This window comes from Phycodurus eques, chromosome 10 (assembly GCF_024500275.1).
Source record: "Phycodurus eques isolate BA_2022a chromosome 10, UOR_Pequ_1.1, whole genome shotgun sequence".
Classification (NCBI taxonomy): Eukaryota; Metazoa; Chordata; class Actinopteri; order Syngnathiformes; family Syngnathidae; genus Phycodurus; species Phycodurus eques.
Window position 1 is genome coordinate 19,088,269 of NC_084534.1, and position 23,606 is coordinate 19,111,874.

The 23,606-nt window shown below is 41.9% G+C and overlaps 1 protein-coding gene across 9 annotated transcripts in view; it reads left to right on the top strand.

The window, feature by feature from the left end:
* Nucleotides 1-23,606, top strand: part of kcnab2a (potassium voltage-gated channel subfamily A regulatory beta subunit 2a) — a 92,458-nt gene that overhangs the window by 60,308 nt on the left and 8,544 nt on the right. For all 9 annotated transcript variants that reach the window (XM_061687572.1, XM_061687568.1, XM_061687566.1 and 6 more), the window contains 10 exons: nucleotides 12,513-12,556; nucleotides 14,284-14,321; nucleotides 14,472-14,551; nucleotides 17,234-17,278; nucleotides 17,732-17,776; nucleotides 17,899-17,942; nucleotides 20,796-20,882; nucleotides 21,936-22,021; nucleotides 22,150-22,270; nucleotides 22,362-22,456. In XM_061687572.1, the coding sequence (XP_061543556.1) occupies nucleotides 12,513-12,556; nucleotides 14,284-14,321; nucleotides 14,472-14,551; nucleotides 17,234-17,278; nucleotides 17,732-17,776; nucleotides 17,899-17,942; nucleotides 20,796-20,882; nucleotides 21,936-22,021; nucleotides 22,150-22,270; nucleotides 22,362-22,456 (685 nt within the window). The remainder of the gene's footprint in view (nucleotides 1-12,512; nucleotides 12,557-14,283; nucleotides 14,322-14,471; nucleotides 14,552-17,233; nucleotides 17,279-17,731; nucleotides 17,777-17,898; nucleotides 17,943-20,795; nucleotides 20,883-21,935; nucleotides 22,022-22,149; nucleotides 22,271-22,361; nucleotides 22,457-23,606) is intronic.

Below are 23,606 nucleotides of genomic sequence, written 5' to 3' on the forward strand. Positions count from 1 at the left end.
TGTTCAGCCATTGTTGTTGTGAATGTGACATTTTTTTTGAGTGCGTAACATGGCTTTTATAAACATTTTATTTTTTAGGTTTTTAGTGCAGTGAATTTTGAATGAAATGTAATACTGGGTGCAATGCGGTGTACTCGTGGTTGGGAGGTCTGCCTCACAGTTGTGAGCTTCCGGGTTCAAATTTCTTCTCCAGCCTTGTGTGTGGATTTTGCATGTTCTCCCCATGCTTGTGTGGGTTTTCTCCAGGTACTCGGGCTTCGTCCCACATTCCAAAAACATGCATGTTAGGTTCACAAATTGTCCATATGTGTGAATGTTAGTGTGGATCATCTTCTGTTCCTTTCGGCTTGTCCCGTTAGGGGTCGCCACAGCGTGTCATCCTCTTCCCTGTAAGCCTATCTCCTGCATCCTCCTCTCTAACACCAACTGCCCTCATGTCTTCCCTCACAACTTCTATCAACCTTCTTTGGTCTTCCTCTAGCTCTCTTGCCTGGCAGCTCCATCCTCATCACCCTTCAACCAATATACTCGCTATCTCTCATCTGGACATGTCCAAACCATCGAAGTCTGCTTCTAACCTCATCTTTCAGCCTATCCATCACCACTGCAAACAGGAAGGGGCTTAGGGCTGATCCCTGATGCAATCCCACCTCCACCTTAAATTCCTCTGTCACACCTACAGCACATCTCACCACTGTTCTGCTGCCCTCAAACATGTCCTGTATTATTCTAACATACTTCTATGCCACTCCAGACTTCCGCATGCAGTACCACAGTTCCTCTCTGGGTACTCTGTCATAGGCTTTCTCTAGGTCTACAAAGAGACAATGTATTACCTTCTGACCACTCTTTCTAGGCATAAAACCATACTGTTGCTCGCAAATACTCACTTCTGTCCTGAGTCTAGCCTCCACCACTCTTTCCCATAACTTTATTGTGTGGCTCATCAATGTTATTACTCTATAGTTCCCACAGCACTGCACATTACCCTTGTTCTCAAAAATGGGGACAGCACACTTTTCCTCCATTCCTCAGGCATCTTCTCACCCGCTAGAATTCTGTTGAACAAGCTGAAAAACCCCATAGCCACCTCTCCTAGATGCTTCCTTAGCTCCACAGGTATGTAATCAGAACCAACTGCTTTTCCATTTTTCATCCTCTTTAATGCCTTTCTAACTTCCCCCTTACTAATCATTGCCATTTCCTGGTCCACCACAGTTGCCTCTTCTATTCTTCCTTCTCTCTTATTTTCCTAATTCATCAACTCCTCAAAGTATTTCTTCCATCTATCCAGCACTGTACTCTCTATCCTTAATCACCCTAACCTGCTGCACATCCTTCCCATCTGTATTCCTCTGTCTAACCAACCTGTATAGATCATTTTCTCCTTCTTTAGTATCCAACCTGGCATACATGTCATCATATGCCTCTTGTTTGACCTTTGCCACCACAACCTTCGCCCTACGTCGCATCTCCATGTATTCCTTTTCTCCTCTCCTCGGTCCTCTCAGGGTCCCACTACTTCTTGGCTAACCTCTTTCCTTGTGTGATTTCCTGTACTTTGAGGTTCCACCCCCAAGTCAACACAATATATCATCCCTTCTCCTAATCATCATGTCAACCAACTCCGAGCTTTTCCTGTCATAGTCCCAATATTCAAAGTCCCCACATTCAGTTCTAGGCTCTGTGCTTTCCTCTTCTCTGTCTGCTTAAGAACCCGTTTTGCACCTCTCCTTCGTCTTTGACCCACAGTTGCTGAATTTCCACCAGCGCCCTGCAGGTTAACTGTGCCGGTGGGGGACATTGTTAACCCGGGCCACGACTGATCTGGTATGGAATTCTTTGGATGAACGGTCATATTTGTTTGGCAAAGTTTTAAGCCTGATGCCCTTCCTGACGTAACCCTGTGCAACTTGGGAACGGCCTAGAGTTTGTACTGGTTTGTGCCCCCCGTAGAGTTGCATTTGAATGTGAGTGTGAATGGTTGTCTATATTTGGCATGCGATTGGCTGGTGATCTGTCCAGGGTGTACCCTGCCCTCTCGCCCAATGTCTGCTCGGATACGCTCAGCTTGGCTAGGAGATAGAATGTTGCTAATAGGGGCCTAGACAAAGGATAGAGCTACTAGCTGTTACTGTATATAGTAATGAGTAATGAAAGTGTGGATACAAGATTTGGTGTAAAAGTTTACACAGCCCTCATTGAAGTCATGTAAAGAGCTAGTTAAAAACATTACAGTATAAATATCCCCTTAAATGTCTTCAAATTGTTTGACTTAAAAAAATAAAAATAAATAAAAAATAAAAAAAAAATCAAAGTGCCAATATTCACAGTCCCTGAAAGCATTTTGCGACTACACGACTAGTTAACTTGGATGAAGCGCTACTGTAAAGGGCATGAAAATAAACTTGTATATTAAATGTGTGGGTGTAGTGAGATAAGTAAATTGATCGTTTTGTATATCTACAGTATAAATTGTTGTGTGAGCTGATCTTGAAAGTGCTTGAGTATAATTTCATCCATTCATCCATCCATTTTCCATACCGCTTATTCTCACTAGGGTCGCAGGTGTGCTGGAGCCTCTCCCCGCTATCTTTGGACGGGAGGCAGGGAACACTCTCAACCGGTCGCCTGCCAATCGCAGGGTGCATATAAACAAACAACCATTCGCACTCACATTCACACCTACGGACAATTTAGAGTCTTCAATCAACCTATCATGGATGTTTTTGGGATGTGGGAGGAAACCCGAGTACCTGGAAAACCCACGGAGGCACGGGGATAACATGCAAACTCCACACAGGCAAGGCCGGATTTGAACCTGGGTACTCAGAACTGTGAGGCAGATGTGCTAACCAGTCACCCACTGTGCCGATGATTTCAGCAAATATTTATTAACCCAGCAAACTGGACCAAGTTGACTAGGTCTACCGTTAACTATAGGACTGACAGTGTCATGTGCCGTATGCCAGTGTCATATTACCAAAAAAAAAAACACAGAAACTCACGTCTTAATAAATTAACGGGGGGGGGACACACACCCCAGTGGATACACCCGCACCCCCCACCCCCTATCTATTATTAAAGTGTTAAAGTGTGACTGCTTACAAAAAGGCAGCGACGAAAAGCTCGTGGGTGTGAGATTTTGGGCATGGTGAGTGTGGGTGCATGCCGGGACATTTTCCTCATCATCAAAGCTTTCCACCTGCACTCCCACTGGTGTACGCGCAGGCCACGCTGATGTAAATACGCTGTGACTCTTCCATCCATGGTGCTCATTTCAAGCCCCCATTTAGGTACCATCTTAACATGCGCTCACCACATTCACCATCTGTTTGCTTTGGGCATGTGAAGTGATGTAGCCATGTGTACACTAGTTGTACAGACTTGGTTTTTGTTCCTGTAAGAGTATGATTATTGTGGAATATTTTTCACTTTGTTTTCCTCAAATAGTGGCCCCTACTGGTATCTTTCAGATATTTAAAAAAATATATGTCATGGGTTCAGTGAAAATTTGCATTGTTTATGTTATGTAATACATGCACGTGACTTCCAGCAAGTTGTCAACTATAGTTTTGCTAAAAATGTGTTTTTTACTACGCGTATTGAGCGCGAACTTTACCCAAAGCGCCAGACACCGGGGTGTGGTTACTCTATCCACCTCAAGGGCTATCAGAAGTGACGTTCTAATTGCCAAACACAGTGCCCTACACCCTATACACAATGGCAAGCAACGTGTTGGAATATATGGAGAAGGAGGATTTCGACGTACAGGATCACCCAACTGAACTTGGCATCGTCAAACCGAACGTTTGACCAGGAGGTCGGAACCTGACAGTGACGACGCCGAGTAGCCAAGCAGCAACTATACAACAGAAAGAGAGTGGCCAGTGGGTCGATGTGACGGCATGTCAAAAGCATTTCTTTTTATACAATCATGGCTAGAAATAATGGCACCCAAGGGGTGCCAATATTTTTTAGCACGACTATACATATTATATATTCATATATTTCAGTGACATGGCACAAGCTTTTACATAGTATGCAGTATTCCTATATATTGTGTGCCCCTTGCTCAAGTAGCTTAATACAGTAACATGCCTCACAGAAAGTCTTGGCCGTGTCTGTTGGCTTGTCATTTAGCCAAATGTAAAGACGACAGTACTGAAAAGTACTGCGTGGGTCTTTTTTTCCCTACTGCCCAGTGCATAATAACCATTATAGTGTCATAGCTATATACAAGAAAATCCTCACCTCTTGTCTGCACCGCTTCACTGCTGCACTGTGGCACCTGCGAGATTTAGTTCTCTTGCTGGGGGTTGAGGTCCCGATGGCAATAGGAAAAATAGTTGGCACCGCAGCTGGTTATCTTTGGAGGGGAGGGGAGGGGAGGGGGGGGGGGGGGGGGGGGCAGGGAACACCCTGAAGCGGTCGCCAGCCAATCGCAGGGCACATATAAACAAACAACCATTCACACCTAAGGGCTATTTAGAGTCTTCAATCAACCTACCACGCATGTTTTTGGGATGTGGGAGGAAACCGGAATAACCAGAGAAAACCCACGCAAGCACAGGGAGAACATGCAAACTCCACACAGGCGGGGCCGGGATTTGAAGCCCGGTCTTTAGAACTGTGAGGCAGATGTGGTAACCAGTCGTACAGCGTTCCCGCCTCGCTAAATCATACGACAGCAAATATACGAGGACAGGAACAACAGCATGGAACAATGGCACACACCGTCGAATTAACAGGCTGTTTGGCTAGTGTTACGGCACAGTGCCGGATAGAGCCAAAGACCGGAAGGTGCATTCTGAATCATATTTATTTATTTAACTGCTGTATATCTGCGATATAATCACTTCGAAATGGCAGATGTGGTTTGTAAAGGGGTCCTAGAGTTATCAAGAAAAATCACTTAGCATGTATTGTTTAATATTATTTCTAAAAATGTGTTCATTAGAACATTTCCCCACTTCTGCAGATGAGTAATGATATGAGGATGCCTCCATGTGATTGGAGTGTTATAGTGAAATGGAAAACCGAGACAGCTGGTCATTCTTTGCCTCAATGTTTAATTTGTGTGTGTGTGTGTTCAATGTTGTCTTGAATGCACTACAAATAGCCTCCATTTATTAACGCTACTGTTCAAAGCCAAGAAGGGGCAAGCAGTTTATCCGCTTAGTGTTGCTTTTTGTATTCCCAACAGTTTGTCCTGTGGTTTGGAGCCATTGACACTGCACTGTCTTCCATTATATACAGTTACATGCTAGGACCTTGACATAATAGTTCTAGTATGTATAATAAACTAACACCAGCAGCATATTGGAATCTTTCCAGTCCCATGCCAGAAATAATCCTCTCCATGGAATATATTAGATGATGTTCAATTTGTTGTCAAGTAAAAGGCACCTGAGACAACCTTAAAACGAACACATTGTACATGTTCAAGTACAGAAGTGCCATTGATAAGAAGGGTTTCAGGGCTGCTGCGTCTGTTTTTTGCTTTGTAGTGTATGAAGTTAGAAAATGAAATCATACCTGACATTTACACAGGCTACATAGCTCATATAGCAATCACACACAGTCATATTACACAGTGTCAGAACTACAAAAGTAACACAAATATGCAATAAATTGAAACTATGGATGTATCAGTTTAAATACTAATATACTTTATATTCATGGAAATACAGGTAAGATATACCAGTAGTGCATATGCCTTTTTTCTTGTTACATTAAAACTTTCTTCTTTTTTTTTTTTTTTTTTTTTGTCCTGTTCGGCTGATAGGTCAAGCAGAATGGAGGATCTGTATCCCTTTTATGCCGGAACAGTTTTACTGTGTCACAGTGGAGTTTTTAAGCTGCCACTGTGGTATCTTAGTATTATAATTTATGTTTATTGAGAATCAGAATCGATCAATCGAACAGAACGTTTCTAGAGGGGAGAGAGAAACGAAGACAAAAGACAAAGCACTAGTTGTAAACAGGATGAGAAAAGTAAATCAATACATATCTACAACAATGAAACATTAGATATGAGTGTTGTATGGGGCTGTAGTGCTACACCCTATGAGGGAAGTACAGGAAAAGATAGAACAGGACAAGGACAGGAGAAGAAGCATGCAGGACAAGGGTCGTGAACCCGGCTGTACAACTGAAGTGTGGTGGGATGGACTATGGGAATTATAAAAGTCTATAGGACGAGAGTGTGAGTGAGGGGATACACAAGCATTTCACATATTCATGAGTTATTTGTCCCAATCAGTGAGTGGCCCCAAACTCAGCGATGAGTCCCAGGTGTGTGTGCCTGTGGACACATGCAAGTGAATTGACACCGTTTCGCATGCACAAAGACTGACAGAAGTGTCATGTAATTGCCATGCCAGCCCCATGGAGGCTGAGGACCCCACCCAATCAATCGAAGGGCGGTATTGGACCCAGGGGTCCACCCGAGAGCAGCCCGGCGGACGGGACACATCCCACACCGAGGGACCCAGGGCGGCCCGACGGCCCCACCGAGGCGCCCCGACAATTGGCCACCAGGAGGAGGCTGCAGGGACCCAATGCCACCGTCCCACACGCCCTACCTCCACCCCCAGGAGAGCCAGATGCCCCCAACCTGCAGGGCTCACGATGCAGCCACTCCCCGCCCATCCCGAGGGTGGGAGGGTGTCCCTTGTTTGTTGGAAAGGAGGGCGGATAGGGGCACCCGACAAGGGAACGATACGGGGGGAACCCAGGTAACAGCCATGGGTCAGCTTGGCGAGGAGATAGAATGTTGTTAATAGGAGCCTAGACAAAGTATAGAGCTACTAGGTGTAATATAGTTGCATGAATAATGAAAGCTGCCTAGACAATTGCTACCCTCTACATGGCTCGTAGTGAGAGTGGAGTTAGCGCTAGCACATGAGTGCCATTGATAAGAAGGCCCGCAATGCTGCTGCCTGCGTTTCTGGCTTTGTAGCGGATGGTTGTCAACAAATTGTTATAACCAGAGCCTGGACAAAATTCTAAACTCCACTTAGCCTGTAGCTACAATAAATTTAGCTAATATTGACAGGGGTCTAGACAAAGGCTAAACTAAATTAGGCTATGAGCCACAGTGTCGTTGACACTAGTATTAACCAGGGTCTAGACAAAGGCTGGACTAGAATCTAGTTAGCAGAAATATTGACAGGGCGTGAGAGAAAGGATAGAGCTACTGGCTAGAATGTAGTTATACCAAGTTTTGAGCGATACTTTGACAAAAATTTGAATATGCTAGTAACTAGAATGTAGCTAGCTCTTGCATTGACTGCTAACAGCTAACATACTGTAGTTGTCATTATGTAGAAGCGTGTGGTACTATACGGAATCGAAATCAAGACATTCAGGTCAGATCCTTTTCCCTGACCCCCCACACACACACTTCCATTAATGGTTTCTCACAGCATTACTTCTAAAGTTAACTCTATGTGTTCCCTTGTCTTTGTACCAACTGTTGCTCCATTCCATCAGTCTATTTAAGTGGCTGTTATATAAACATGAATGGAGGAGGAAGCGCCCGCAACCAGCACGAGAACTGCTGGCATTCTGCTTTTTGTTGAAGTCATGTCTGAGGCTGTATTAATAGTTGTGCTCGGCGAGAATCTCTCAACACGTACCTCTTTATGGCTTTGTTTTGCTCATTCATCAGGCTGTCCTGTCATCACTAATGACTTCAGACGCTTGTAATTTTTGACTAGACTTACATAGAAATGACAAAAATAAACAGGTGCAGTGAACCCTCGCTCTTTGCGGGGGTTTAGGGACCAAGCCCCGTTGAGAATAGCATAAAATATGCAAGTCATGGACGACCCACCTGAAGTTTTTTATTTGCCTATAGTTTAATCCCTAAGTATACTCCAAACTAAGATTCCAAACCACTTTAATATGATTTCCATGTAGATGATTTAATTTTTTTGAAAATGCACCAGAAGTCATGTATGTCACCGCTTCGCAGCTGGTAAAAAAAAACCAAAAAAACAATTATTACTTTCCTATTAGCCATTTTATTACACTTTTTATTTAGTGATACAGAGGTACTCTTCTTTTTAAAAAATACCTAAACAGTAATTGCCGCATATTCGCAGTCCACTATTCACAAATTCACCTGTTGCCGTTTTTTTCTCCTGTGGAACCTATCCCACGCTATTTGCAGAAAAACAAATATATAATATTTTAAAAATAATAATAATAATAAATAAAACAAGAACATATATATATATATATATATATATATATTTGTTCTTGGTTTATTTATTTTTTTGGTCTGTGGTCTTTCTGAAATGGCCTAAGATGCCACCGAAGCCCCGTCTAAATAGGAAAGTATTGCAGTGTTTATAGTGATGCATCTCAACTGAGAGGCTAACTTTGTAAGTCGGGGAGGAGCTAAGTTTAGCCTGGGTTGTTAGTTGATATTAGGGAGAGTCTTTACCGCTTGTACACAAATCTTTTTTAATCAATAATCTTTTTATTATTATTATTTATTACTATTTATTTTTAAGGCGAATGTTGTAAGATGAGTTAGAAATTATTTTAAACTGTTTGGGGAGCATAGTTTGTAGTATATTTACAGTTTAAACTATTAATATAGGCAATTATGAACATTTTGGGTGGGATCAATTGCTGGTGTTTTTTATATATATATATATATATATATATATATATATATATATATATACATGGCAGCTGGGCTTGGTTCCTATGGGATATTGTAATGCAAATGACTATCTTTGGTTGGACACTTACTGTACCTTACATTACTTACCAATTGATCAGCTGTTAACCTCCACCACTGCAAAAATGATGCAGATTGTTCTCTGCTCACCTAAGTGTGGCGACAGTAATTACAAGAGACCCTTGTTTTCTAGTTTTCTACTATTTTTATTCGTCAGCAAGTAGGTATGCTTACGGTACAGCTCTCCTTTTTACCGGGCTGGTCTCCTTCATTATGGAGGTGGCCGCGGCAGCAATGACTTTACGATTGTGATTCACTTCTGCTGAGGCTCAGCAGGAACCTGAGCCCCGTCTGCTCACAGGCGGCCCTGCCGGAGGGTCTGTTCAAGGTCAACTGAGCACAAGTATCGAACGCAACGATTTGCTGACAAAGGGGGACAACCTTGGCTTTGTTTGAAAAGCATTATATTCTTATATGGGGTGCTCAAAAATGCTTGAGTTTTAATGTTGTTTTTTCAAGGTGTGAAAACGGCTTAAAATTGTAACTAGCAAGATCATTTTGGCTGGATATACACTGCAAGTCCAAGTGCCCAATTTCTAGTTTAATGCCAATTGATGTTGATTTCCATGTACATTTCAAGCAGTACTTATCTCATTTGGCTGTGTTTACACTGGCAGAAATTGCATGTAAATAACTCCAAAAGCATCAACACAGACGTAACAACAATGCATACAGTACATAATATTCACATAGCACAGATTACTTTTAATTAAATAAGGGTCTCCTATATTACTCCATTGGCCGCAATCAGCAATTTATTATAATAATCAGCAATTTATTTAATAATCAACACGCCTCTAATGTAGCATGTTTAGACCCTATTTAATTGTCTATGCTTTGCGTTTTTAATGCATTTATTTGTGTTGTTTGGGCAGATGCATGTAAATATACATCACAAGTCGGTGTATATCGACGTTTTCAAGCTCACATTGCAGGTATCCCATCTGCGTGTGTGCTCACATTGGTGCATATGCGATCCGTACTGTTTCTTTTGTTTGTTTGTTTTTTAATTCACATTTGGATTCTGATCTGAAGATATCAGTATGTGCGTTTTTTTAAGTAATCATTTATAATTTTATCTCCACAAGTTAATCTTTAATACTGCCCAGGGAACTCGTTCGCAACATGCAGTAAGATCCATATCGATATGAGACTTGGTAGACGTTTTGGTTAACAACAGATTCGATTTAGCATCTATTAAACATTCACTGTTAATTGAAGTTGTATCATAAGCCATGAAACACATACTGCACGACATTTTCAATGGTAGCTTTGGTCATCATTTCAGCAGGTGTACTGTTCCAGACTTTTATTTATTGTATTAGTTAATACATTGTCACAAATAACCCCAAAGAAAAGTACAGTTTATTTTCTGCGTGCAATCTCAGGCCGATTCAGTTACGTTTTCATTTTCTGCCTTTGTGCCACATTTAACAACTATCTCTTTAATCACACAGGATTTCCAAATAAAACGTGAAATTTATTTTATAGTGACTGCAAAATACTGTTTATTTTGAAGTAATCCAGAAGACAAACAGTACAGCTTTCGCTGTATATTTGATATAGAATACACTGAAGTTTAATGGAGCAGATAGTTAGCGCTAACAATAAACAAACATCTCAGTCCATCATCTCAAATATGCTACAAAAACAATTATGGCCCCTATAATCTGCTTTATGTTCCCTCTGATTGTGATGGTGAGTAGCAGCATCCTCAGGGGGTGTTTTCTGCATTCAAATAAAAGGAAGCTAATTAAAGATTAGCTACGCTTTGCCAGAGGCTTCGCGTTAACCTTGTCACCGCACGCAACACAAAGGTACGCGGTCCCTCTGGATGCATTTATCTCTCTTCTCTGGATTAACTCCTGTCAGCTACTAAATGTGACATTGTTGGACAAGATAACCAAGTAGGATTTTGATACTTTTTTTGTGGAAAAACTCAGTGGAAAGCCACTCAGCAAATTTGTATACCAAGTACGGCGCATAGACCCTCTTAAAATTGCTTACGTTTTTGTTGTTATTCATAGGCGCGGTGAAGCTGTTAGTCTTTACTGTTATGCAAGAAGTGTACTTCATTGGGCGCCCACAATTTGATCTTTCAATTAGTTCTATCAACAAAGCTGTGGCAGGATTTAAGTCGCGATAAGATTGATGCACAAGTTCATCCTTTCTAAAGGATGGGTGTTCTTGAATTAATGTATTTGTAGTTTGCATAGCAACATTACACAATTACTTTGTCAGTTGTTCAAAGTATAATGCCATTACGTTTGAACACCCAAAGATAAAATCTAGCCTGTGAGTTCACTGCTGGTTTTGCTTTATTGTTAAATAAAGTTGTTCTTCAGAAATAAAATTTATCATCATTTATGACTTTTCCCATTGAAGTTTAAGGAATCTTGTTGCTTGGATTATATTTGCATTGGACTGTCATGCAATCAGTGTATAGACTATCTCTGGACTAGACCAAGATGACTGACTTAGCTAGCGAGAGTTAGGGATATAACTGAAATTCTTTGCCTACACTGTAAAAAATAGAAAAAATAGCATCCACAGCCAATCAGCATACAATCACCAGCCCTTGCTCGAATTAAAGTACGATCATCCAGTGACTTTGGGTTAGACGCTAAAACAAATCGGGAGTGTTTATTAGCTTAGGCGCTAACAACCAGTGAGGCCTATGGAGCATCGGACTCTCTTAGCAGCACAAGCCGACAGAGGACCAAGCGGAGGCGCAAGCGCAGCTAGTTGCCTGGATTAGCTAGCGACAGTTACTGATATTTTCACGAAAATTATTTTCCTACAAAGTCAAAAATAGAAAAAATAATATCCACGGCAAATCAGCATATGATTGCTAGTACTTAAAATTTCTTTATTGTTAAGTATTTATCATTGACTTACTCAAGCATTTACTAGCTTCTGAGTGCTAACTGCAAGGCCTACGGAGCCACAGACTCACTGAACAGCACAAACTGACAGAAGAGCAAGCATTTCCTTCTGCATCTTATCATGTCTTCACAGAACTCGCATACATTAGCGCTTTTGTCTGTCTACCTCTCTACTACTTTTCCACATCCACTGTATTTCCATACATGCGGTATTACAAAAGATATACAGTAGTAGATTTCCTCCCCCACAATAATTTTGACTCCCGCACACGTTACATCATCAAAGTTGTTTTTTTTTCATCGTTTGCCTGCTTATCTTTTATGAAAATGCTGACCAGAAGCACACTTTATTGTTTGATCATGTCTCAAGTCTTTTATTGCACTAAATGACACTTCAAATCACGCTTTGATGGCGATACGTTGTTATTACACTGAATAGCAAACGTACAGTAGTAAACCATACGCATGTTAGGAGACACAAAGCTGTAGTTGTCAGGGGAGTAGTCTGCATGGACAGAGATATAGGCGTTAGCTTTAGGGAGCTCGTCAAGCTCCCACATTACTGTTTGGCCGAGCCTTCCTGGTGTATCTCGAGAAATACCATTGGAAGCTTTAGGGGAGACCCTTTCCTCAAATGTGTCCCTTAGTATTCTGCACTCTGTTCATGCCTTCCTGTCAATTCTGCCTTTAAATCCATGCCTTGACTGTCGTGACTGTATTTTAAGGCACTCTTCTCACAGTGGTTAAACTGCCGTTCATGTAGATCATAATCAAGGGTTTGAACTAAGACAAACAGGAGTGCAAAAATAATCTATCAATGTCAACTTGGTGAAGCATTAACATCAACGCACTGTGTTGTGTCTTGACAGAAACCTTGGGAAGTCGGGACTGCGCGTGTCCTGCCTTGGATTAGGTAAGAGCCACACTGAGAAAAGAGGGGTTGTGGTGACCTGGATGCATTGTGTAACCGAGTCATTGTGGGAACTCAGAGTCCTTTCCTCTCAAGTGGAGACAAAAGACGGTTATTATTTTGTAGACTCCAGTGCCAAGTTTGAAAACGTCTGAAGGGGATTTAAATTGGCTAAAGTAATAGTGTTTTCATGTCTATAGGTCGTTCTGCTGTGTATTTCTATAGTGTAACGTGTCACTTTTGTACATTGGGGTCTTTTTGAACAAATATTCTTATATCGAAAGTAATCGTTTAATGACCCAAATGTCCAGATCACGTGTGTACTCTTTGTACATATTCATGAAATTTCATTGTTACATCCCATTGGTCCAGTATGAAAGTGTGAGTTCATGCAATGTTATCCCACAGAGAAATTATAGATTTCAACAATTGCCAGCATGTCTGCTTCAGTTATTAGGTTCTGGGATCAAGTTTCGACCTTTCTGTGTAGTGCTTGCATGTTCTTCCCATACTTCTTGGGTTCTACAACTCCCTCCCACATTTGAAAAATATGCACCTTATGTCTTTTAAGACTATTCTATAAGATCATCCTGTGGTCTGAGGTGGGTCCAATTGGTGGTAGAAACGAATCTTTATGTAGGAGGTGTGCTGTGTTGATATTCTCAGAGCACACCACACACAGTATGATCAAAATTGTTAAATGCCAGATTTGTTTATCTTGATGTGTGGGTTCTGTAACAGATAAGCAACCTCTTGAAATTTTAAAAAAATAATAATAATAATTTTAAAAAAATCGTTGTTTGTACAAGGCCTTAGGTTCGTCCAAGACAAAATTTTACATAGGTGTGAATGTAAGTGTGAAAGGTTGTTTGTCTATACATATGTGCCCTGGCGACCAGTCTAGGGTGTAGCCCGTCTCTCACCCAAAGTAAGTTGGGACTGCCTCCAGCGCACTGGATTTAAAAAAAAAAAAAAAAAAAAAACATGGTTGTATAGTGCCTCATAATAGCCACAAAAGTTGTCGACTCCTGGTTTTTACTGTACATCAGTCTGTTGAGGCAGCAAACTAGTCGGGCCTGAATCGTGGCTTGATAGTATTACGCTTTCATTGCTTCAGTCGCTACATAACCCAGCTTTATCAATTCCCACAATTTCCAATCACTTACCACAAAATTAATTTGGTCATAACCACAAAATCAAACCCCTCCGTTTCTGAAGCGCAGTACATGCACACTGATCTTAACCAATTTTTTTTAAATGTGAGAGATCCCCACACGACAAGGAAAAAAATGTGTAAGGTTATCGCTCTTCTAGTGTGTGGTGTGCTCAAGATAACCAACACAGCATACCACAGGATATCTCCACCAAGAAACGTGAGTCTGTCGTAGTACCCAAAAGACTGACCTGAGAGAGTCCGCAAGGTCCCAGAAGGCATCTAGACTGCGAAAATACAAAGGAGAATAAAAAGTAGTAGAAGAAGAAGCTCGGGTAACTGCGATCTTATCTGGTAACTACATCGCAGTTGCAAACTCTTCTGCTTGGTATTTTTATTTTAGTGAATGACTTTAAAAGACCCCACACCACGTAATAATCCCTCAGGATGATCTGACAATCAGGCCTTTGCCCACTTTGATCATGAGGGGAAATGCTCAAATTCAGCCCGAGTATTGGTGTGCGTACCCTGCATAATACTCTGCTTCCTTTCTCCTTCATTCTCTGTACGTGAGCAGGAACATGGGTGACATTTGGCGGGCAGATAACAGATGAGGTGAGTTGATTAGCTATGAAGACATCATATTTAGTTGCAGCCTTCATTTTTGCGTCAAAGGAAATGTGCTTGTTAAACATCCCACCATCAGTGAACTTTCATCTCTTTGCTTCCTCTCTTTTTCCTTGCCCCCTTTTGCTTTCTCAACAGATGGCAGAGCAGCTGATGACTGTGGCGTATGAAAATGGCATCAATCTGTTTGACACAGCCGAGGTCTATGCTGCTGGGAAGTGAGTGTTGCCTTTGCATCCTTTCAAAAGAAGCCGCCACATGACTGATTAAATCGGCAAGATTACAGCACGAGTGACCTTGATCTCTGTGACTCAACCTAGTAGGACATTGTCACCATCTCGTGGTATGCACTGCTGTTGTTTTTAAAAAAAAATAAAAAATTTAACACCTCCTGAAAAAGTACTCCCTGTGTCAATACAAAGGTGATATTGGGCTTTCACACGTTGCAGAGACTTTGAACAAAAAAATGCAAAAAGCAAGTCAATTGACATGAATGCAAGTGGATTTGTTTGTCCTGCACTGCAAGTATAGAAATAAATTCCCACTGTCATTGTCAATTGTTTTTCCTGGGACACAACACAGTTCAGAAATGAGCAAAGACTTGGAAATGACCTCAATTTTAGCATCTTGGTTGTTGCAGTGCTATTATTAAGGCTGTAATATTTACTGAAGAGCCACTGATGACATAGACTTAATAATATCGTAATACGTTTTTTCCCTTGTATGTGGATTAATCTGGTCATAACATGGCTGCTTTGATGTAATCTGAAGGATTAAAATTTTATTTTTATTATTATTTTTTTTAAGATTCCCTCCAGAATCATCTAGTTTGAGTAAAGAAACTACCATTGACATGGTGTATTTCAATCTGTTTTCATCTGCCATGTCATTGTTAACCTCCATAAAACATGCCCTCGTTTTTACACCAACAAAACACACAACACGCGGTTCGCGAGGCACAGCCAAAGGTTCGCCACAGCTGAGTATGTGGTGTTGCACAGGTGTTAATCCTGACAGCTTCCACTCGCAAAAGCAGCATGGAGGAGATTATGTTCCACACATCACACACTCAGCATTGGGGGCGGGGTGCTTTGAGTTGCGACATTAGTTTGTCGCGTTGTAATTGTAAGGGCTGGTTTGGATGTTTTTGCACATTTTTTACCGTGACACAAAACGTTCACCAAAAATAGCGAGAGTTTTGTTTCTCTGAAATGTAAATTAATATGCATAATCACATGAATAATAAACACTCTGCTCAGCTCACCGGGGCTGCTGTTATCAGCAAACACGTGGCGCTTTTTTTTTTATAATTAGCTTCAGATGTGCCATAATTGTATGATATTGTGTGAGGAGCAAGCAATAAATAAGAAGCGCAATTCCAGAGAAGTGTCAAAGCAGTAAGATTATATAAATTTATAAATAATAAATGTTTTTCTGTGGTAAGTCATAAGATATAATGTGAATAAAGACCTAATTTTTGCAGGGAAGAAAAAGACTGTATAGCTTGTGTTCTGGCCCCACAATAACTCATTTTAGGGAAGGAGCACAGGATTGCATTGCGTGGGTTCCAGCATATGCACACACGCGCACACATGTTCACACACACAGTTTGTGCTTCAGCTTGCAGGATCTGACTGACAGTGAAGCATCTATCGCATTGTCTTTGCTCACAGCCTGGACTATGACAATATACAGTAAAGACACAAAGACTGTGCTACTGCCGATAGACAAAGAAACAAGTACTGAGTTTATGTACTGTATATGTTATTATACTTGTACATCCAATTACTGTCTGACTACAGTAGAAATGTAAAAATACAACACAATCTTTGAACGATTTTAATTCATATTTAACCTTTACTGAGGAACCATAGAGACAATATTACATCCCAAATAATAGAAAATGTTAATTGGCAAAATACAGGACCTTTAAGTCCCCATGTGGGGGCTCATGGGTGACATGGCCTACGCGCTGCAGCACAGCTGGGACGAGAACCTGGCAGCTCTCTTACACATTTTTCACACACTTATGCCAACATTGAGACTGTCATTATTTTCTGCCTCAGTTTTTTGTATTCAAGCCATTTTGTCAATATGTTGAAGGAATATAGGTGAATTTGCCACAGGATATTCATTTATCAAAGAAAAAGGTTTGTCATTATGTGTGACAAGAAGTGGCACATTTGTTCCTAATGATTGAAAATTTCCCATCCATCCATCCATTTTCCGAGCCGCTTCTCCTCACTAGGGTCGCGGGCGTGCTGGAGCCTATCCCAGCTGTCATCGGGCAGGAGGCGGGGTACACCCTGAACTGGTTGCCAGCCAATCGCAGGGCACATACAGTCAAACAACCATTCGCACTCACAGTCATGCCTAAAACCCACGCAGGCGAGAGGAGAGAACATGCAAACTCCACACAGGCCGGGCCGGGGATTGAACCCGGGTCCTCAGAACTGTGAGGCTGACGCTCTAACCAGTCGTCCACCGTGCCGCCTGAAAATTTCCCACCGAAATAAATTGAGAATCCATTTTTTGATCCTATGATTCCTAACATCAACTCAGATTAATTAATTAAGATTTCAGTTTGGACTAGTGGCTTTTGTCCACCAGGTCGCACTACTTTTTCCCATTCAAAGAATGCAGCAATATTTCACACGTTTTACTGTTTTTGCAGAGGTGCCTTGCTACTGAAATACATGTTTTTCTATTGATGTCGGCTAATGGTGTAAATGAAACTCAATGCTGGGAATCATTGACCCATCCCAGGTCCTAATGATTATAAGCAAATACTCCTTGCTTTTATTTTATGGAAATGATTCTTATTATTATTGTATTGTTTGTGTTTGTTTTCTTAAGGAATTTAAGGGTTAAATCACGCCATGTCTTTGTGTGCTTGGCAGGGCTGAGGTGGTGCTGGGGAACATCATAAAAAAGAAAGGATGGAGGTAAGAGACGCGCTTTAATTCTGGTATTTTTTTTTTTCCCATCTGACCAGCGCACCTATAATCTTGTCATCTATGCTCACACATTGGGGAGGCTGTGTGTTGTGTGAACTGGAACCATAAGGTAGGATGATGAAAGATGAATGTGACATGCCCACACGGCCGCGTGCCTCCCTTAAACACATTGAATAATAAACCTACTTGGAGAGAGACCTTGTCTTCTACTCTGTCCGCCCGGACCTGGCACCTATACGGCTTTGTCAATTTATACACGCCTCCACCTCTCATTCATGTGTGCTGGCTGAGTTCTGACACTGTGGGTGTGTGTGACACTCAAAAGAATGAGATAGAAAGGAGGAAGACTTTGTGTCCGTCTGCAACGATCACCCACTCGCTTGGAGCAGGCTCTAACCTTTTCGTGCTGTAACACACGCGCTTTCATTCTCCACTTTGCAGACGCTCCAGTCTGGTGATAACAACAAAGATCTTTTGGGGAGGAAAGTAAGTCGAGAAAGTATCTTTAATTTGTCACCAATGCTCCTGATAGTGGGAGAATGTGTCATCCACATTGTTGTCTTTCACTGATGTATCGCGTTTCATGATATTTCATGTGTCCTGTGCAGAGCCGAGACTGAAAGAGGTTTATCTCGAAAACATATTATAGAAGGTGAGTGCTGACTTAACAGAATATACAGGGGGTCCTCTGTTTATTACGGTCCAAAACATAAAAGGTTTTCATGTTACAAAAGGCACACAATTAACTACTGTAGTTTGCGTAGCAGCATAAGAATACATACATGGTGATGAGAAGGCACGCTCAGTTACCGCCAAATTTATTGTTTGATTTATGTAGCGTGCAGTGTGGTCTGATTTAGATACACATTCCGGTTACGTCGCCGCCATATGAAGGGTACTGTCATAAACTGATGATCCCCTGTTCCGTGAAGTTGTACTAAATCTGCTGCTACATTGGTTCAGATTTGGAATACACTTCTCCATAGTTGCTCAGTTGTAGAAAGAATATTTTAATCAGAATCCTCTTTATTTGCCAAGTATGTAAAACAGCACACAAGGAATTTGTCTCCGGTAGTTGGAGCCGCTCTAGTATGACAATAGACAGCCATTTTGCCAAAAAATACTTTTGAGACATAAAAACGCACTATGGAATTTATTGGCAAGAGGGAAGAAGCTGTTGGAATGTCTGCTAGTTTTAGTTTGCATTGTTTGATAGCTCCTACCTGAGGGAAGGAGCTGGAAGAGTGTCCAGGATGTGGAGGGTCCAAAAGGATTTTGCATGCTCTTGTCTTAGTTCTGGCAGCGTGCAAGTCCTCAAGGGTGCTGACGATTTTTCCTGCAGTCCTGATTGTCCATTGCAGTCAGTTTGTCGTTTTGTGTGACAGCACCAAACCAGACTGTGATGGATGAACACAGGATGATTCAATGACTGCTGTGTAGAACTGCCTCAACAGCTCCTGTGGCAGGCCGTGCTTCCTCAGAAGTCATAGGATGTACATCCTCTGCTAGGCCTTTTTTTGAGGATGGAGTTAATGTTGGTCTCCAACTTGAGGTTCTCAGAGACTGTGAGGTTCTCAGAGACTGTGATTCACAGGAACTTGAAGGTTTCGACGATTGACACAAGGCAAATTGGACAGCGTGAGGGGGAGCTGTGGTGAAGGATGCTTCGTGAAGTCTACGATCATCTCTACAGTCTTGAGCGTGTTCAGCTCCAGGTTGTGTTGGCCGCACCAAAGCTCCAGCCGCTCCACTTCCTGTTGATACTTAGACTCGTCACCATCTTTGATGAGGCCGATGACTGTGGTGTTGTCTGCAATCTTCAGGAGTTTGACAGCCGTGTGCGCTGAGGTGCAGTCGTTTGTGTAGAGAGAGAAGAGCAGTGGAGAGAGGACACATCCTTGGGGTGCCCCGGTGCTGATGGTGCGTGTGGATGAGGTGGTGTCCCCCAGCCTCACCTGCTGTGTCCTGCCCATCAGGAAGCTGTAAATTCACTGGCAGATGACAGGCGAGACGCTGAGCTGGAGAAGCTTGGAGGAGAGGATTTTGGGGATGATGGTGTTGAACGCAGAGCTGAAGTCCACGAACAGGATCCTTGCGTGGGTCCCCGTGCCGTCGAGGTGTTTTAGGATGAAGTGCAGTCCCATGTTGACTGCGTCATCCTCTGACCAGTTTGCTGGGTAGGCAAACCGCAGGGTGTCCAGCAGCTGTGACGCTCTTGAGGTGGTCCAGCACGATGCGTTCAAAGGACTTCATGAGCACAGATGTCAGGGCGGCAGGTCTCTAGTCAGTCAGACCCGAGATTGCAGGTTTCTTGGGGACTGGGATGATGGTGGAGAGTTTGAAACAGGATGGTACTTCACACAGTTCCAGAGATCTATTGAATATCTGTGTCAAGCCTGGAACGAGCTGGTCCGCGCTGACTTTGAGGCAGGATGGGGACACAAGGTCTGGGCCTGTCGCTTTGTTGATCTTTTGTAGTTTGAAGCTGCGTCTCACATCCTGTTCATACATGGTCAACGCAGAAGTCAGAGGTGCGATGGTACGGCTAAGTGGGTCTGGGGTGTGAAAGTGTCCTTTTCATATCTGTAGTAGAAGGTGTTCAAGTCATCGGCTGGTCCTCTTTTGTTCTCCGCTTGGGTGATGGTCACTTGTAGTTGGTTAGCGATTTTTATCCTCGCCAGACTGACTTAGAGTCGTTGGCAGTAAACTGTTTCTCCAGCTTTCTTTTTTCCTGTAAGTCTTGAATGGGATTTTCCAATATTATTGTCTTCATTATCCCAAATGACATCCATCCATCCATTTTCTGAGCCGCTTCTCCTTACTAGGGTCGCGGGCGTGCTGGAGCCTATCCCAGCTATCATCGGGCAGGAGGCGGGATACACCCTGAACTGGTTGCCAGCCAATCGCAGGGCACATACAAACAAACAACCATTCGCACTCACATTCACACCTACGGGCAATTTTTAGAGTCGTCAATTAACCTACCATGCCTATTTTGGGATGTGGGAGGAAACCGGAGTGCCCGGAGACCTAAATGACATATAATTCTTAATTCACAGCCTTAAAAATGCATTATTGTAGTCAAAATGTAATGCTTTAAATTATAAAAGTAAGATAAATTTCACTATAAAAATGTTTCATACTTATTTTATATTGTAAACAAAAATATTGCAAAAAGCTTTAATTTTGATCACATTTGAGAGGTCATAAATGTGGCGGTTAACTTATATTTCAACAGTTGAGATTGTTGATTTAACTTTTCAAAACAGAATGGTTAATGAAGATTTTTTTTTTTTTTTTTTTTTTTTTTTTCCCTTTTCTTGACTTTCCCATGGTTCAAAATTGTATGGTGATCCAAACAACATGAGATCGATCAGATTGAGTTAGACAACAGGTTTGCCTCAAGAGACGCACCAAATACCGTTATAGTCCTTGAAACCTCTGGCCAAAACCAAGTTGTTTGTATGTCAAGCTATATTATTTCTGTTTTACTTCTTTTTTGCAGGTTTAAAAGCTTCTCTGGAGCGACTGCAGTTAGACTACGTTGACGTAGTATTTGCGAACAGACCGGACCCCAACACACCTATGGAAGGTAACACCTTTACTCTTAAACATGTTTTTCTAATTCTCTCAGTGAGCCTTATAAACCACTTGCTGTTTCTATGACTACACTGAAGTAGTGAGTCTCCAACATGCACAAAATCAAAATATACATTTTTATTACGGGCATGTTATCTTGGTGCCTTCTTTTCTGCAGTGGGAATGAGGCTGTCGTGGCTAGAGACCTTTTTGAAATGGCAGAGTGAAAAATGCTTGTTTGTGTGTGTGTGTGTGTGTGTGTGTGTGTGTGTGTGTGTGTGTGTATGTGTTTGGTGGTGGGAGGGGGTTGGGGGCTCAGCTGGTCGCTCGCTCTCCATCTGCTCCTGTCAAGAGTTTCTCTTCGGGAATGAGTTCAGTCAGGGGTCATCCGTCTGGCTGTACTTCAGTGCTTCACCAGTCTTCGGTAAAGATTTGAGTCAGAAATCGCTGGTGAAGTTGAATTGAATAAAAGAAATGGAACTTCATAAAATCACATGACTTTGTCTTAGTCAATTACAAAAGGAAAACAAAATCTGTGGGAGTGGAAAATATACAAAAGAAATACAAAATAACAAGATGCCATCAATATAACAATGATGATGATGATATAACAATGATGATGATGAAAATAATAGTAGTACTAGTAGCACTAAAAAAAGAACTGTTAAAAAATGTTTTAAATTTAATAAACTAAATCAAGTAAACGTACTGAACTTCATAAAGCGATATTTACACACATATATTTGGGAAACAAATTGGCACGAAAAACAACGTAGTTTCTAAATCTGATGATTACATGTTTACTTCCACGTGCAGTATATTTCAATATTTATCATCACAGCAACAGTGTTAGGCATATTGCTAGCTGTAAACACTCATGCAAATGTTAGAAAAAATAACATGTATTCTTCCAAATAGTAATAATAAAGTAGTATTAGTAATAGGTAGTAATAATAAAGGTTTTATTTAAATGAATTGAATCAAATTATGAAACACTGTACCTTCAACAACAAACGGTTGGCAGAAGGCGTTGATATTTTTTTTTGCGTGTGTCTCTTCTTTGCAGAAACGGTTCGCGCAATGACCCATGTGATAAATCAAGGGATGGCCATGTACTGGGGGACATCCCGCTGGAGCCCCATGGAGATAATGGTGGGATTCACAGCGCTGCATACTGAATGTTTGTGGAAATGTGTCAGCATTGTGACACGTCTGCCAGTTCAATGCTTTTACACTCGACTTCATCTTGTTTACTTTCGGGTTTTTTTTTCCCCCTGAAGGAAGCATATTCTGTGGCACGACAATTCAATCAGATCCCTCCCATTTGCGAGCAGGCCGAGTATCACATGTTTCAGAGAGAAAAAGTGGAGGTGCAGCTACCCGAACTTTTCCATAAAATAGGTGAGACATTTGTTTTTTTCCCCCCTGTAAGAAAAGAGTCCTACCTGGACTGGATGTCTTGTTATGATGATGACGTTCTCTTGTCATGCAGGTGTGGGGGCCATGACGTGGTCACCGCTGGCCTGTGGGATCATCTCAGGGAAATACGACGGAAGGGTGCCCCCGTACTCTCGGGCCTCTCTGAAGGTAGCCACGTCTCACTCGTGGTCTCTTAGTGCGCTGGTGTGCTCCCCTGTGCTGTGCCGGTGTCCACCTCGTGACGTGGTTCCGTCTCCCGTTGTCGGTCCTTGCAGTTTGTTTGTTCATTGTGACTTCACATTAGTACAGTGCAGCGGTGTTCCCTGTGTGGCATGTTTCCTCAGTGGCTGTCCCTCACGCATTTCGATGTTGTGCAGTTTCATTTCCTGTGTGGAATGTGCGTCTTCATGCTTGGCTCAGTGAATATTTGTAGTAGTGTTATTCATATTAATCTGAATAGTTTTATTTGTCTTTCTTGTAAGATCCCAGTGGCCATGGTATTTTGTAGGATTTTGCATTGGTTATTGATCTTTTTCCTTCAAGGTTTTAAGGAATAGGTTTGGAAGTCAGAATTACAGTGGACCCCGCATATTCGCGGTTCAGCACCCACGGATTCATTTGTTTGCCGATTTTGTTGTTGTTGTTGGTTTTTTTTCTAATTTTTTATTTTTGGGGATGGGGGTGTAACCAACCCCGAAAACGCTTATTGGTGGTATATGGCTGCTTATTCAAGAATTTTAGGGGGTAAAGAAAAATATTTTTTCAATACAGTTATAATGGGCGTCAACTATTCACGGATTTTCGCTATTTGCATTCGGACCTGGTCCCTAGCCCTTGCAAATAGTGGGGGTCCACTTTAGTCTTTTTATTTAGAGGTAGGGTTTCAAGACAGGGTTAGGGTTGGGAGTCAGTTTCAACGTTTGTGAGGGTTTGGGTGGGGAGTTAGGGTGTGGTACAAGTTAGGGATTCACGTTAGGGTTTGACAACTAGAGTTTCAAGTTAGGGCTTGGGTTGTAGTTGGAATTGGAAGGCAGGTGCAGGTTTTCACGCCAACATTGGAGTCTAGTCTTTTGAGTCAAGGTTTCAGTCAGGTTCAGGGTTGCAAGATGGTTAGAATTCAAAAGTAAAGGGTTTAGTCATCATTCATCAGATTCAGGGATTCAAGCAACGGTTACGATTGACAGGGTTCAGTTCAAGGCTGAGCTTAAGCCTTTCATTTTATAGTTAATTATGCTCTTTGCAAGGCTTAGGATTGGAAGTCAGGTTCAGGGTTTCATGCCACGGTTTAAAGTTGAGGTTTAGGAATCAGGTTCAGGAT